Consider the following 17620-nt stretch of genomic DNA (forward strand, 5'->3'; position numbering starts at 1 on the left):
TTTCCTCATTTAAAAATTTATATGCCTGGGTTGAAGTTGATTCAAAGAATGTTCACAAAACTGCTGCTATGTAGCGTTGTCTTTTGAGGGAAGGTTGAACAGCATGGACCTATAATCATTGCTGTTTAGAAGAACAATAAATGATTTTATTGAAATGTAGTGTTCTAGGAATATTGAGAGAGTAGATTCTGAGGATTTTTCCCCTCATGGTGGTGAAGGACCATAAGATGTAACCTAGGTAAGCCATTCAGCTCATTGAGCCAGCTGATTTGATGGTCCTCGACTTTACGTTTCCTGCCCATCCCTGTAATCGTGAACCCTTACTGGTTAACAATCTGTCCACCTCAATTGAGCTTATACTTAATGGCCCATCCTTGTTAGCCTGTGTGGTAAAAGGTTCCACATTTTTAATACCCTCTGAGAAGAAGTTTTACCTCATCTCTGTCTTGCTCTGAGATTATACGTTCTGTTTCTAGACTCTCCCACAAGATGAAACATCTGTGTCTACCCTGTCAAGGCCCCTAAGAGTCCTTTTTGTTTCAGTCAGGCTTCATCTCTTTCTTCTGAATTTCACTGAGCATAAGCCCAGCCTATTCAATATATCCTCATAAGGAAATTCCTTTATACCCAGGAGCAACCTAGCAAATCTTCTGTGGACTTGCTGTAATGCCAGAATAGGTAGTTCTTCAATAACCAGACAGTTGCGTTCTTGTCCAACCCTGGATTATCAAAAGAAGCAGCACTTAAAAGTGTTGACGATGTAATTGCGTTACAGCCAACACATGTTTTAAAAGTTTGTGTTTTACAAACACAGTCCCCAATTTGTCGATCGCCACACAGAGAATTCAGGTTAACAAAATGCACGTTATAGCAGAATGACCTGTATATATTTCCTTAGAGGACCAAAACTGTTCACAGTATTTCAGTGTGGTCTGATTACTACCTTGGAAAGTTTAAACAAGACCCTTTTTTTTTAATATTTGATATAAGGACGAATATTCCATTTGCTTTTCCTCTTTTCTGCTGAACTCAGATGCTAGCTTTTTACGATTTATGCATGAACATCCCCAAATCCTTCCATTCTGCAGTTTTCTGCAGCCTTTCCCCATTTAACTAATATTCAGCTCTTCTATTTTTCCTTCCGCAGTGCATAATCTCTCATTTTCCTACATTCACTTAACTGATCCATATCCTTCTGTAAAGTCTGTCATCCTCCCTACATAACTTCCCACCTATCAGTGTCTTCTACAAAATTGGCAATACTGCACTTACATCTGTTATCCAAGTAATTAATATATTATAGATAATTGTGTCTGCAGTATTGATCCATGTTCTGAGGAAGGGTCACTGAACCCAAAACGTTAACTCTTCTTTCTCTCCACCTACTGAATTTTTCTAGCAATTTCTTTTTTGTGTCACTGATCCCTGTGGTACTCCACTAGTTTCAGGTTGCCAATCTGAAAATACCTCCTTTCTCTGTCTTCTATTAGTTAACCTTCAAGAAGTAGTGGGGAGTGTGGTGAGGGATATAGAACGAGACAGCATAGTTTCAGTATGAGGGGTATCTCAGTTTAAAATGGAGATGACGTATTTCTTCTTTCAGAAGGCTGTTTGTCTTTGGAATTCATCAAAGACCAGGGAGCAGTGAAGGCTGATTAATTGACTATTCAAGGCTGAGATTATACAGTTTTGAATGTAAGGAAATCTAGGGTTATGGGGAACGGACAGGAAGCACAGATAAACTCAAAATCAGATTATTAATGATCTTTTTGAATGGCAGAGTAAGTTTGTGTTAACCCTATTCCTGATGAAGGGCTTATGCCAGAAATGTCGATTCTCCTGCTCGGATTTTGTCTGACCGGCTGTGCTTTCCAGCATCACACTCTCGACTCTGGACTCTGGGCGGCACAGTGGTTAGCACTGCAGCCTCACAGCGCCAGAGACCCGGGTTCAATTCTTGCCTCAGGTGACTGACTCTGTGGAGTTTGCACATTCTCCCCGTGTCTGCGTGGGTTTCCTCCGGGTGCTCCGGTTTCCTCCCACAATCCAAAGATGTGCAGGTCAGGTGAATTGGCCATGCTAAATTGCCCGTAGTGTTAGGTAATGGGTAAATATAGGGGTGTGGGTGGGTTGCGCTTCGGCGGGTTGGTGTGGACTTGTTGGGCCGAAGGGCCTGTTTCCACACTGTAATGTAATGTAATGTAATCTAATCTAATCTACAGTCTTCACTTTCTCCTTAACCCTATTTCTTATGTTCTTATGTCACTAAAATTGAATGCATTGGTATTTGAAAAGACTGTTGCAGACTTGTTTTATAGTGAACTACCAAAGCTTGACTGCAAATTGATACTGGATGAAACATTCAACTTTAATGGCTCATTTTTTGATTTTAGTTTGTTTTGTAATTCACCATCTCTGTCTGTTTAAAAAGCAGGGATAGCGACTTGACTTGTAATAGTTTCACAATAAAATATCAGTATCTATTTGACTATATTTGTGAAGAAGGTGTATCATAAAATCTTAAATTATTAAACATAACCCAAATTGTTTCAGTAAAATAATTGTGATTATTTATATTTTCAAATTTCCTTTTTTTCAGATATCGCTAATGGTTCAGGTTCAGGAGGAGGTTATCGACCTCCCCCCAGAACAAAAGAGGTGATAATTAATGGACAAACGGTCAAGTTAAAATACTGTTTTACCTGTAAAATCTTCCGGCCACCACGTGCCTCCCACTGTAGCCTTTGTGATAATTGTGTAGGTAAGTGATTTTCTTGGGAGGTGTTTTAAAAAAATGTTATGATAAGACAAAAAGAAATGCTAATAATATGAGCTTTGAATCTCCAGTTGCACTACAGTGTTGTAACGAAAACAAAAATGTAGTTTCTTTGTATAGATGATTAGAATTTGATGAGCTGTATAATTGCACAATAATCTTCTAATGTTTGTATTTTTCTCGTAAGTTTAATTAAAGCCTATTGTTCTTTACTATTTTATGGTATATATTGTATAATATTATAAAAAGCTTGAAATATTCAATAGGTTATGCTCTAATTCCAGTTGGAGAAATTGTACTGCAGTGTCTTCTGTAGCTTGCAATTAAGCTTTCCAAAGACTTGCTTTCACCCAGTTTTCCTGAGCTTCATTCCATACTTGATCATTTTTTTCATCAGTTCTACATTAAAGAGAGTTTTCATATGTGATATGTTTTCAATATTTAAGTACCTGGTGCAGTTGGAATTTTACAATGATCACAAAGCAGATAATTGTCTATTAAAATTGAGCTAATGGAATTATGCATTTTTGAATGTATACAATTTCAAAGTAATACATTGCCTTTTATTTCAAAAAAGCATTTTAAACATTTAGCCATTATAATGACATTCTTTTACTGAAGTAGAGATGTGGTTTTAAAAATTCTTGAAAAAAGGATCAAATTATTGGATGTTGGCCACCTTCTCTGTGTAATTTATTATTTGATTATCAATTGAATTCTGTCATGAATATCATTTTATATTTTGTTTTGTTGATTCAATGTTTTTATCGATATAATGTCCATGCCAATAAATTATTTCTTATGCTGTAATATAACAGTAACAATTATGTAATGTATTCACAATGTGTTCAGTGTGGTCTTGTTGCTATGGAGTTGGAAAGTGGAAAATTAGTGCAGTTTCTGATGGTTATCTATATAGAGCGTGTGGGAGTTGAGAGATTGTTAGACTATAAAAAGCTCTAACATTAGTGGAGTAATTATATGTGTGTTTGTACTATGCTATGGAGATTTCTTTAAAACTCATAACTAAATTCCATGCATAATGTATTTTCAACATAAAATCTTGCAGTTTGAATGAAAGTGATTAAAACAGTAATCTACTGATCAACATGGAGGAATAGACATCCGGATTTAAGAGTTTTGAAGCTGGTATAGGTATTTCTGGTATAGCGTGCATTTTAGCAGCGTGATTTGGCTATCATGTCGCTGAAGAATTAAGGAACAGTATTTGCCAATGGCGAGATTCTAGCAGAGATCAGTTCTCATGCTTTGTTCTGTGCATGCTCCAATGTCCATGCCAAACTTTCTGTGCCATTCTGTGCATGCGCGATATCAGCGCCAGTCTTCGTGCTGTTCTGCACATGCACGATATCTGTGCCAAAGTCTCTACGCTGTTCTGCGCATGTACGATGTCAGCACTGGTCTTTGTGCTGTACTGCACACGCGCCAATGTCAGCTGCCCACAGGGAGCTTTCTGTGAGAAGTACTGTAGAGAGAGTAGCTTTCTTACATTTTTTTAAATGTACTGTGTTCAAGTTACTTTTGTTTCATTAATAAATATGATTTCAACCTTCATTCAGGCTGTGCTATACTTTGTGTTAGACAGTTAGGGATTTTTGAGCGATCGTGAGTGATATTTTTTGTGGGTCTGCCCTCACTCCTCTTTTCCCAGAGGTCCCATTATTTATATTAAGCAATTTTTTGCTGGAACACAACTACAAAGTTACAGGAAAACTACCTGGATTGTATGTTTACTTAGACTAGCCAATAGTGTTAAGTGTTACATATTTGACTGTGTCGGATATGATTCTTTCTCTAAACTGAAAATCCATGATTATTTTTAAAAATAGTGCACCAAAAATGCCATATATTGTGGAGAATACCTTATTGCTAGAAAATGGGAGAGAAGTGAATTGAGATAATGGAAAAGCAGCCTTACAGGAATGAACTACTGACTTAGGAATCTGTAGTCGATACCCTGATCTTTCTCAGACTGAACAAAATAGATGTTTTTACAGGAAGTAAACTATTTTCAACAATGAAGATTGTTAATAAAACATTGTAAAGGCTTACAGGCAGGATTGTGTGTATGTTTTGAAATTCCATTACATGCAAGTTAGTGGCATAGTGGACAATTGTGATGTTTTAAAAATCACAAAAATACTGCAGTGACATTGCAGTATTGTTTGAATTCATAATTTATTGTATTCTTCAGTGCTTACAACATTTATTCTTGGAAATAACACCTTTTATTTAAATGCATATATTGTTGAGAGTGCTTAATTTTAAAATCAGATGTGATGACCACCACATAACAGCCTTATTTGAGCATTAATGTTCAATTCTCTGATCTCTTGGATATCCTCCCTAGAAAGAATAACTTTGAATAGGTCTGTATTGAATTCTGAAAATATTGATGATATGATCCCATGGCTTTTAACTAGTTGATCCAAAAGAATGTGGGCATACTTCAGACATATCATGAATGCTTTAACAGGAAGTTAATCTTTTAATCAATAATACACCAGCTAGACAGATACCATCAAAAGATTCCAATGAGAAATTGAAGAAGGAACTTTTGCAGCAGAATTTACATAATTAGAATACTTTACTAACTGACATTCTTTCAGTTCATTTTAAATCCGGAAAGTGTAGCAGTTCTCAGCAGTTCGTATCACGGCATATGGTGGAACTACAGAAAACGTTGGTTAGGCTACATGTAGAATTTTGTATTCAGTTCATTGTAAGAGCAATATGATAGCACTGGAGAGGGCGCAGAGGAAATTTACCAGGATGTTACCTGAACTGGAGAGTTTGTTATGAAGAGATGGATTGAGGTTGTTCTCTTTGGAGCAGAGAAGATTGAGAGGAGACTTGATTGAGCCATATAAAATTATAAGGAGCATAGACAAGGTAGACAGGAGGAAACTTTTCCCTTTTTGATGGAGAAGTCAATGAGCTATGAGGCATGGATTGAAGGTAAAGGGCAAAAGATTTAGGAGAGATGCGAGGAAAAACTTTTTCACCCAGAGGGTATTGGGAATCTGGAACTCGCTGCATATGAGAGTGTTAAGCAGAAACCCTCATAACATTGAAGAAGTATTGAGATGTGAATTTGCGATGCCAAGTCATACACTACTGTAGGCCAACTGCTCGAAAATGGGAATAGAATAAGTAGGTTTTTGACTGGCGTAACTCCGATGGATTGAAGGGCTTTTTCTGTATTGTGGATATCTGTGATTTGAGTCTTTTTTTTTATTAAGTCAAGCCAACTCAAGCATTTTCCATTTTTCTTTAACTATATGACAGTGCAGTGAAAAGGGCCAGGTAGAGACTATTTTTTAAAACTTATATTCAGCTTCTGTTCACAAAGCTGTAATGCAAGAATAGATTTAAGAATTCAGAGAATTTAGAAAAATTCCAAAGGCAATCACATCCTCTCCATCATTCCCCATCTTTTCAGGACATGGTGAAGGACAGTAATGTAATGGTCTCAAATAAGCATAAACAATTGATTGTACAGTGATAAATGTTAACCATGTTTCTACTGTTGATTAAACAATCTGCATCTACCTTTCTTGTTGTATTGGCATAAGGTTTTAGTTTTGATCATGCAAGATGAAGAAGGAAACATTGTACTTTTTACATTATATTACAATCTGTAAAATATCACAAACCAGTATTTGTTTCAAAACCAGATGCATTTGCAATTGGTTGACTGTCTGGAAACATTCCTTATTAATTTCATCACTCTGGAACCAGTGAGCAGTATACTTTGTCACCATTCATTCCTTTTCTAACCTTACACAGCCTCTGTAGAATCCTGCACAAAAGAGCTGATCATCCTGTGCATTGCTTTTGCGCTGCATAACAAAGGCTGTAGGTAGTACTTGACTCATTTTGCGCTATGTTTCTCCTTCAGCCAGACCTATCCAGGAACAATAACTGGGTAATATCCATAGGTTTTACCACCTACTATCCCCACTAATTTGACGACTATTTAGCTAAAGCAGTCAGTTTATCATTTGTGCCGAGACTCAAAATTGCATCTGCATAGACAAGATGCACAAAAATTGCCTAATTGACATCATAAAACTATTGTCATAGTCTTAGACATCCCTCATTGATCAATTAGTACGGGCGGCACGGTGGCTCAGCGGTTAGCACTGTTGCCTCACAGCAGCCAGGGTTCCAGGTTCAATTCCAGTCTTGGGCAGTTGTCTGTGTAGAGTTTGCACATTCTCCCCGTGTCTGCGTGGGTTTCCTCCGGGTGCTCCGGTTTCCTCCCACAGTCCAAAGATGAGCAGGTCAGGTGAATTGGCCATGCTAAATTGCCCGTAGTGTTAGGTGCATCAGTCAGAGGGAAATGGGTCTGGTTGGGTTACTCTTCGGAGGGTCAGTGTGGACTGGTTGGGCCAAACGGCCTGTTTCTACACTGTAGGCAATCTAATCATAATTTTTTTTACAAGTTCCTTAGATGAAACAAAACCTGAAAGTTTGACCTAAGCTGTAAGTCCTCTCATTCTGGTTCTCTGATTCTCTGAATATGCTAAACATGTCCTAGACCCAACTGTATTTAAATTACATGAGCATTTCTTGATAGAGTATACCAAATGTTAATGAAAGTAAAATGTTGTGGATGCTGGAAATCTGAAACAAACACAGAAACTCAACAGAACTGATAGCTTCTGTGCAGAGAGAAATAGATTTAATGTTTCAAGTCCATTGTGACTTTTCAGAATTGGTAGATACTTTCTTCAACTTCAATCCAGCTTCTTTTTAGAGAGTTCTCAACCAAAATAGACAGTAAGAATTCAGCAGAGTAAACTATTAGAAAAGTTCTAATGGCAGTTATGGAGTCATAGAGGTGTAATACATAGAAACAGACACTTTGGTCTGATACGTCCATGCTGTCCAGATATGCCAAACTAACCTAGTTCACTTTACTGGCAATTGGCCCATATTCCTCTTAAACCCTTCCTTCCTATTTGTATACCCCTCCAGATGTTTTTTTAAATGTTGTAATTGTACCAGCCTCCACCATTTCCTTTGGTTGCTCATTCCATACGTACCACCCTCTGCTTGAAAAAGTTGCCACTTGGATCCCTTTTCACCCTAAATTATGCCCTCTAGTTCTGGACTCCCCCAACCCAGGGAAAAGACCTTGTCTATTTATCTTGTCCATGCCCCTCATGATTTTATAAACCTCTATAAGTTCACCCCTCAGATTCTGACATGCCAGGGAAAACAGCACCAGCCTATTCAGCCTCTCCCTATAGCTCAAATCCTTCAACGTTGGCACCACCCCTTGTAAATCTGTTCTGAACCCTTTCAAGTTTCACACTCTTTCCTATTGCAGGGAGACCAGAATTGCACACAAAATTCCAAAAGTGGCCTAACCAGTGTCCAGTACAGATGCATCATGTCATCCCAACTCCTACACTCAAATGCTCTGGCCAGTAAAGGAAAACATACCAAACTGCCTTAATTTTGCTATCTACCTACAACTCCACTTTCAAGGAATAATGAACCTGCACTCCAAGGTCTCTTTGTTCAGCAACACTCCCCAGGACCTTCCTATTAAGTGTATAAGACCTGCCCTGATTAGCCTTTCCAAAATGCAGCATCCACATTTATTTAAATTAAACTCCACCTACCACACCTTGGCTAACTGGCCCATCTGATCAAGCTTCCATTGTACTCTGAGGTAACCTTCTTTGTCCACTACACCTCCAATTTTGGTGTCATCTGCAAACTTACTAACTGTCCCTCCTATTTCATATTCCAAATCAATTATATAAATGATGAAAAGCAGTGGACCCATCACTAATCCTTGTGGCATACCACTGGTCACAGGCATCCAGTCTGAAAAGCAACTCTTCACCATCATCCTCTGTGTCTTCTGTCTTTGAGCCAGTTCTGTATCCAAATAGCTAGTTCTCTCTGTATTCCATGTGATTTAACCTTGTTAACCAGTCTACCATATGGAGCCTTGTCAAACACCTTACTGAAGTCCATATAGATCATGTCCACCACTCTGCCCTCATCAATCTTCTTTGTTACTCCTTCAGAAAACTCCATCAAGTTAATGAGACATGATTTCCAACACACACAGCCATGTTGACTAACTGTGATCAGTCCTTGCCTATCCAAATCCTGTCCCTCCAACAACTTGCCCACCACCGATGTCAGGCTCACTGGTCTATAGTTCCCTGGCATTTCCTTACCACCTTTCTTACATAGTGGCACTACGTTAGCCAACCTCCTGTCATCCGGCACCTCACCTGTGACTTTTGATGATCCAAATATCTCAGCAAGGGGGCCCAGCAACCACTTCTCTAGCCTTCCACAGAGTTCTCAGGTATACCTGATCAGGTCCTGGGGATTTATTCACCATTTTGTGTTTCAAGACATCCAGGACTTCCTCCTAAGTAATTTGGACATTTTTCAAGATGTCCCCATCTATTTCCCCACATTCTAGATCTTCCATGTCTTTCTCCACAGTAAACACTGATGCAAAATATTTGTTTATTATCTCCCTCATCTCCTGCGGTCCACACATAGGCTGCCTTGCTGACCTTTGAGGGGCCCTATTCTCTCCCCACCCTTTTATCTTTAATGTAGTTATGCAATCCCATTGGATTCTCTTTTACCCTATTTGCCAAAGCTATCTCATGTCTCATTTTTGCCCTCCTGATTTCCCTCTGAAGTATACTCCTACAGCTTTTATTACTCTTCTAAGGATTCACTCAATCTCTGCTGTTCTACACCTGACATATGCTTCCTTCTTATTCTTGATAAAACCTCAATTTATCTAGTTATCCAGAATTTGCTACACCTACCAGCCTTGCCTTTCACCCTAACAGGAACATACTGTCTCTGGACTCTCATTATCTCATTTTTGAAGGTGTCCCATTTTCCAGTCATCCTTTTACCTGCAGACATCTGTCCCCAATCAGCTTTTCAGAGTTCTTGCCGTATATCATCAAAATTGGCTTTCCTGTGGTGTAGAACTTTAACTTTTGGATCTGGTAAAACCTTTTCCATCACTCTTTTAAAATTAATAGAATTATGGTCACTTGCTCTGAAGTGGTCCCCCACTGAGAGCTCAAATTATTTGCTCTAACCTATTTCCAAAGAGTAGGTCAGGATTTGCACCTTCTCTAGTGGGAACATCGACATAGTAAATCAGAAAATTTTCTTGTACACACTTAACAAATTGCTCTCCATCTGAAACCTTAACACTATGGCAGTCCCAGTTTCTGTTTTGAAAGTTAAAATCCCCTACCATAAGCACCCTATCATTCTTACAGATAATGAGATCTCCTTACAAATTTGTTTCCCCCCCCCCCCCCCCTCCTGTCTTGCCCCCCTTTCTATCCTTCCTATAGCATTTGTATCCTGGAACATTAAGCTGCCAATCCATGAGCCACATCTCTGTAATTGCTTTGATATCCCAGTCCAATGTTCCTAACCATGCCCTGAGTTCATCTGCCTTCCCTGTTAGACCTCTTGCATTGAAATAAATTTAATTTATCAGTCCTACCACGATCTCTGCTTTGTTCCTGCCTGCTCTGATTGTACGACTTGCTCCTTTTCCCAACTGTACCAGCCTCCGATCGATCTCTTTCCTCACTATCTCTCTGGGTACACCCCTCCATCCCCCAATCTTACTAGTTTAAATCCTTCCGAGCAGCTCTAGCAAATCTCCATGCCAGTATATTAGTCCCCTTCCAATTCAGGTGCAATCCATCATCTTTTATACAGGCCACCTCTAGTCCAAAAGAGATTCCAATGATCCAAAAATGTGAACCCTTTTCCCCTGCACCAGCTCCTCCGCCATGCATTCACCTGCTCTATTCCTACTTTATTCTGAAGGGAGAATATAGGAAGTTGGCAGAAATTTAAAAAGGAGGACCTCAACGGTATTAATATCTGGATTACTCCCGGTGCCATGAGCTAGTGAGGGTAGGAATAGGAGCATAGAACAGATGAATGCATGGCTGAGGAGCTGGTGAAGGGTTCACGGTGGTTCAGTGGTTAGCACTGCTGCCTCACAATACCAGGGACCTGGGTTTGATTCCAACCTCGAGTGACTGTCTGTCTGTGTGAGGTTTGCATATTCTCCCCATGTCTGCGTGGGTTTCCTCTGGGTCCTCCCAACGATGTGCTGGTTAAGTGAATTGGCCTGCTATATTGCCCATAGTGTTCAGGTATGTGTAGTTTAGATGCATTAGTTAGGGGTAAAATGTAGAGTAATAGGATACGGGAATGCGTCTATAAGGGTTACTCTTCGGAGGATCGGTGTGGACTTGTTGGGTCTGGTCCACACTGTAGGGATTCTATGATTTCTATGAATTTTAGATTTAGATTTTAGGTGGTGGGGGGTACCCAGGGAGATAATAAGGACAGAGATCAGTCTGAGACTGGTTTCTGAAGAAATCATATCAAACATAAAAACATTAACTCTGTGTCTCTCTTCATAGATGGTGCCAGACCTGCATTTTCTGTTTGTTATTAATATTTGGGTCATTTGCTTCTGTTCCACTATGCTTGGAGTTGATGTAGCAACTGACCCACTAACTGTTAGATCAGTCAAAATCCTGCCTCAGCAAGCTGCCATGACTGCTGCAGCTGATCGTGTTGAATTAATAGAGGATGAGTTCCTTTTTCCAACAACAACCATGCTTAGAAAGCAAGATAGCTATAACTCTCTCACCATTCAATTTATTCTTCAAGAAACTCTAAAATAGCACATGAGCAATCTGTTTCTGTCATATTGTTATGCATAACGTTTTACATGAACGCGAGGGTGATTTCTTTGTAACCCTATCAATCCACAGTGCAAATATTTGAACAGAATTAGAATACACTCTATATTCATGTAATCTTTGTTTGTCTCGTGTTCACTGTGACCGTGCATAAAATGGAACTGTGTTCTTTGCATTCAGGGACTCTTGCACATTCAACAGTTTTCTATCATGCAACCACAATCCGCTCTTTAGTTCCACCAGCTGCCTTCTTTTATAACAGCTTTTGTGTATTCCATGAATTTGCAATAAAACATTACATTTCTGTTGCATAATTAATCTATGATATACTGCATGTGATTTGTCCACTCATTTGGTTTAGATTTCTCATTAGGCTTCTCTTTTCTAGCAAAGCCCCAAATTGTCCTTGTGGTGCCACATGACATGGGTAATAATTATTGCGTTTCAGCATGGACTGCTTCAGTATCTGAGGAATTATGAATGACACTGAACATTGTGCAATCATGAGCAAAACCTCGGTTTCTGATGTTATAACTGGGAAGGTCTTTGAAGCAGCTGAAAGATGGTTGGGCATAAGACAGAAAATGGACAGAAAGAGGAGGCCTCCAAGTAGGTAAGGAGAAGACAGGAAAGCTGCAAGAGGTATGTGTGGTGTAAGTAGAAGGCTGCAAGATGTTGGTGGGAGGCTGCAAAGGTGATTGGATGAGAAGGATGAAGGCAACTAATGGAGAAGGAGAGATGGGCCAGGGGTGATGGTGGGAGGGAGATGGAGAGCCTGTAAAGGGATGGGGTGAATATGTGGAGGCTGAGAAGGGTATGAGGAAGCTGCATGGGGCAGCGGAGGATATGAGCAAGCTGCAAAGGTATGGAGGAGTAGACAGGAGTTTGGAGGGAATGGGGAAACTGCAGGGCTGTGACAGGCTATGGGAGAGGAATGGGAAATCTGAAAGGTGGCTGGGAAAGATGGGGAGGTTTGCAAGGAGGTGGGGGCCATGGAGATCTAGAAAAACCTAGAGATTGGTTGGGGTGTGGGACTGGGTAGATAGTCTACAGCATGGTGGTGGGAAAGTGAGAAAGGACTGAAAGAGTGGAGGGCTGCAAAGTGGAGAGGGAGCGAGGTGCAAGGGGATTGGAGTATGATGGGGAAAGTGGAAGGCTGCAAGAGGTTTGGAGATGTAGGAAAAGGCAGGGAGGCTGCAAGGGAAAGAGTAAAGCAGGCTGCATAGAGAAGAGAACAGCTTTAAACCTGTCCACAAATGAACATTCTGCTAACTGGGAACAAGAGAAGCTTGAAATCACTGAGGTAATGAATTACTTACAAATGAATTTAGTATCTCCTTGTTTAAGGCTGCATATGTTCAGAAGCTTCTGTGTGGGCAATTGCATTGGATACTTCTGTAATAAACACTCATTTCCTAAATTTGGATCTAAGATGCAGTGAAAAAGGTAGTAACTGCCTAGCTGAAATATTCTAGCTTCATGAATGTGCAATGGAAATAGTTTAACTTACAAAGTGCATGTCCGTTGTTTGATTAAAAAGCCTTTTGTTGTTAACATATGCCCACGGCATTGTTCCAACTTATGTCTTGGAAATCAGTGTTTTCCTTGCCTGTTATGGCTTTAAATGGAGACCTGATGATTATTAAAGATTTTATTGAATTCTGCATCTGCATGTGTTCAAATGCCTTGTAAATCAACACAAATACAGGAAGTAAGGTTACTATGTAATTGCGTCACCTCCTGAATGATTGAGAGAGAACGAAAGGAAATCAAAACATAATCCTGAAAAAATCTCGAGGATCCCTCAAAAACACATTGTTTTAGGCCCTGATATCTCCAAATCAAGATAAATATTGCTCATGGCAGCAACAAGTTCAAAGTACATCAACCAAAATTAAGAAGTACACATCTTTAAGTCAGTAGCTAATTTTTATGCAGATAAATTATTTATGGTGGCTTACAGGAAGTCCATGAAATGTTTGCTATGGTAAGGAGTTGGAAGCAATCCAGAGAAGGTTCACTGGGTTGATCCCACTTATGGAGGGATTGTCTTATGAGGTGAGGTTGAGTGGATTGAACTTGCAGTCATTGGAATTTAGGAGAATGTGAGGAGACCTTAATGGAACATATATGTGGAAACGTTGTTTCACATTGTGGGAGAGTCTAGGACCAGAGGGTATCATATCAGAGTGAGGACTTGCCTATTTAAAACAGATTATGGAGAATTATTTCTGTCGGAAAGTGGTGAACCTGTGGAATTCTTTAGTACAGAGCATTGTTGAAGCTGCCTCATTAAGTATACTCAAAGTAGACTGGTGTATTTAAAGTGGATAATTTTAAGATATTATTTTGGTATTAAAAATAAGGAAAACATATACTTATCTGAAAACAAGTTTTTGAGAAGAAAGGAAACTGCAAGTATATACATGCGATTTATTTTTTTACTAAAAGTTGCAAAATTAGCCAATAAGGCCATTACAAAAGCAAACTCATTTTGAGAGGAATACATTTGAAAGGAAAATAAATTACTTTTTAATAAATTTAATTGGTAGTTAATAACCAAGTCATTGGCCAGTATAGTTTGTTCTGCCACTTCCTGAAAATAAGTGGTTCCATTCCCCCTTGAGGTTAGTTCTTGAGGGTAGGTCACCCTGCCTCAAAAAATATTTTCCAACATTCAAGAGTTCAGGTGTGCAATCTCTCTTTAGTGGACAGAGAACTTTATGAGGAGTTAACTGCCTGGATTACATGATTGTCGGTCTTGCTGTGCTGTATGCACAGGTATCTATTAGAATGGAGATCAAAATAATGGCATGGAAGTCACTTGGCTCAGTACTATGGTCAGTTCAGTAAGGTAGGGAGAGAAAATTGCATTCTGCTCAGCTTGATTTCAAAATGCTAAGCAAGTTGTGATTAATGATCCCAGCCCCAAAACCATGGGCAAGTAAAATTCTAGCCTTTGGGTCACTTTTAGTTAGAGCAAGGATGAGAGAGAACATCTGATTGTTTTTCATAATGAGAAGCTATTTTTACTGCAAGTTGGGAGAGCATATATTTAAACTCATCAACAAAGGATAGCTTAAAATTTCTTTTATCCAGAATTTTAGTACGTGCAAACTGTAGTGCAAGTAAAATATACAACTAATTTGAAAAGCTAAGTAAATAAATATTTGTAAAGCCTTATATTTGTAAAAGTTAATATTGTGGATTAAAATGAGAGGACTGGTCAGTATGAGTACAGTAGATTGATGCCACTTTCAGGTGTAATGTACTGAATGGTCTCATTCCTTTGTTGTTAGATTCTGTAGTTCCTGTCATATGTAAACACTGATTTTCCAAAATGCCAATTTTTCTCACCTAGATATATTTGGTTTCCAACCCTGGCTGTGCCTTAATACCAGCCTTTGCATTTTGCTCTCATGCTGCAATTAGTGTTTTTAAAGTGTAGCTATACGTAGGGCAGAAGAAATGTGTTTGTAACAAGTCAAATGGCACACCATGTGAGATCTGACAGCTCTCCTTTACATTGTGCAACAACTGACCCTTATCCTTCCTCTCTTTATCTTTCCATTGACAGAATGATTAATATATAATAGCTGCATAAAGCTTCTAATCCACTGCAGTTTCTGAGATTATCAAGATCTTATTTGCTGCATTTCAACAACATGTATAGTGAGTTCTCATATCTTGCTTGTTTCCATTTCTATCCTATTCTAAGTGACTGTTCGTGATCAAAATTGAAATCTCCTTGACTCCTAATGTTTATAAATTAAAAATGTTAATTTTCTACTTCCAAGTTAAATGCAGAAAGCCACATATTTCATTCATGCTCATCCTAGCTCTCTTCAATCATTTGTTTTGATAATGTGCTTATAAACCTGTTCCTCACTTTGCTAAGATCATCTGGTGTCAGTATACTACCCTTTTAACCCTGACAATTCTCAATCTTTGAAAACTCTGGAACCTCTAAAGTAAAACCAGATTTATCTCTGTTATTTACAAGTGTCAGCTGTGGTGCCAATATTAGTTGATATGAGGAATTGAAGAATTGGGAATAAAAGCAAAATAATATGGGTGCCTGAAATCAGAAACTAGTACAGAGAATGCTGGAACAACTCAGGTCTGGCAGCATTTATGGAGAGAAAAAGAGATCGCCACTTTGATTCCAGTATTACTTTTCTTCAGAACCTGGTAATAATGTTAATCAGAAACAAAAGCAAAAATTGCTGGAGAAACTCAGCAGGTCTGGCACCATCTGTGGAAAGAAAGAAGATTCAGCATTTTGAGTTGAAATGTCAACTGTTTTCTCTTCACAGATGCTGCCAGATCTGCTGGGTTTCTTCAGCAATTTATGTTTTCAAACTTTCAGAACTTTAGCATCTGCAGTTCCTTGTTTTTTTTTAATGTTGTTAATGTTGACATGTTATAGCACATCTGGGGCAAGTGCAATTTGGACCTCTATCTTCTGGCCCAGAGGTAGGGACACAACCACTGCTACGAGGCCAAGACATTTATGTAGCACAATTCATGCCATCAAGTGGTACCAGTACACTTTACAATGAACTACATGTATGTCTAAGCGTGGTCACTTTGGTAATGTAGGAAGCACAGCCAAGTCTCTCAAATACCTAGATTTTTATTTGCGATTTACATTTTTTTAAAAAAATTGAGCCTACAAATGCACATAGTAAATATTCTGGGATGTATGTAAACTCAATTAGTATAATGTGCAATTTAGAGAAAAAAATTAGTGTTTTTTGGTTGAGACATATTCTTGTCTGTTGTCTACTAGTCTGGTCAATTGAGAAATAAATATTTATTAGGACTATGGGGAGAGACCTGTTTTTCAAACTGAAGTTGTATCCACCCAAGAATGTGGAAATGCCTTAGTTTAGCATCTCATCCAAGAGATGACATGTCCAACAGTGTAGGACTCCCCCAAATTAAACATAAAGTGCCATAGTTCTAGTGGATTATAAGGCTGCTTTTTCATTGGGGAGAGATGATTGGTGGTGATTTAATCTGACGGTCACCATTCCTTGGGAAGAGAGAGGTTGAGGAGGAAAGTCCTTCATGGTAACCTCAGCTGGTGCAGGAGTTGAACCCACGTTGTTGCAAACCAGCCTTCCAACCAACTGAACTAGCTGATCCTCATCTTCCCCAAGTATTGCACTGGAGATTCAACCTCGATTATGTGCTCAAATCTCTGACTTCAGCTTTAACCAGTGACCTTGTGATTTGAATTTTGGTCCTTCTGGTATCCACTTCCCAAATCAAATTGCGAATTTGGCTTCCCCAATTTTCTAGAAATGTAATAAATTGAGCTTAACTTTACTGAAGGTGCATTTAATAGTATTATTCAAATCACATATACTTAGGGCCAGATACTATCTACCAAGCTGTTGGCTTAATTTGGGAAATTGCTTGACTTGCTGGACCCATGTTGGTGAAAACAATGCCGAAATGTGTTCAGGAGGGGGGGGGGTTGAAATATAATCAGGCCAGGAAAATTTAGGTGCAGAGCTTACACAGCCACCAGCGTGAGCAAATGCTGATGTGGGCTAGCTAGAAGATCTGACCTAGTTCTTTGGGACTTTCCAATCCTTACCCTCATACCCCTTCTCCACCTCACTCCAACCCCCATTTAATCCATTCCCCATGGCTGCTCATAAACCTCTATGTTAAATCGGTGCCGTCTCAAGGTTCTACACCATACTTAATGCCCCCTCAAACCCTCCATGCCACTGCATAGTGTTAAAATATAGAGGTCGAACCCCTCTGTTAATTAAAACCAAACACCCAGAAAAGCTTGCCTCGCCTTGTAGTCTATTATAATGTGAGTGGCAGAAAACTCCTAAATTCCACTACTTAAAGAAAAATGACCATTTATTTTCCAAACTCTAATAGTGAACACTAAACAAAACGTATTCACAAAATCCAAGTTAATTTTCTTAACTACTTGCTATCTCACTCCAACTCTATATATAAAAAAATGCTGTTCCAATACCACAATTATTAAACATTCCATTAACTTAATCTCAAGACCACACAGTTTCTGTCTTCTCAGCTGTCT

General features: G+C 39.0%; 1 protein-coding gene across 6 annotated transcripts in view; it reads left to right on the forward strand.

Moving 5' to 3' along the window:
* Positions 1-17620, forward strand: part of zdhhc14 (zinc finger DHHC-type palmitoyltransferase 14) — a 193842-nt gene that overhangs the window by 115131 nt on the left and 61091 nt on the right. For all 6 annotated transcript variants that reach the window (XM_043696153.1, XM_043696154.1, XM_043696158.1 and 3 more), the window contains exon 3: positions 2600-2761. In XM_043696153.1, the coding sequence (XP_043552088.1) occupies positions 2600-2761 (162 nt within the window). The remainder of the gene's footprint in view (positions 1-2599; positions 2762-17620) is intronic.

Source organism: Chiloscyllium plagiosum, chromosome 9, assembly GCF_004010195.1.
Source record: "Chiloscyllium plagiosum isolate BGI_BamShark_2017 chromosome 9, ASM401019v2, whole genome shotgun sequence".
NCBI classification, from domain to species: Eukaryota; Metazoa; Chordata; class Chondrichthyes; order Orectolobiformes; family Hemiscylliidae; genus Chiloscyllium; species Chiloscyllium plagiosum.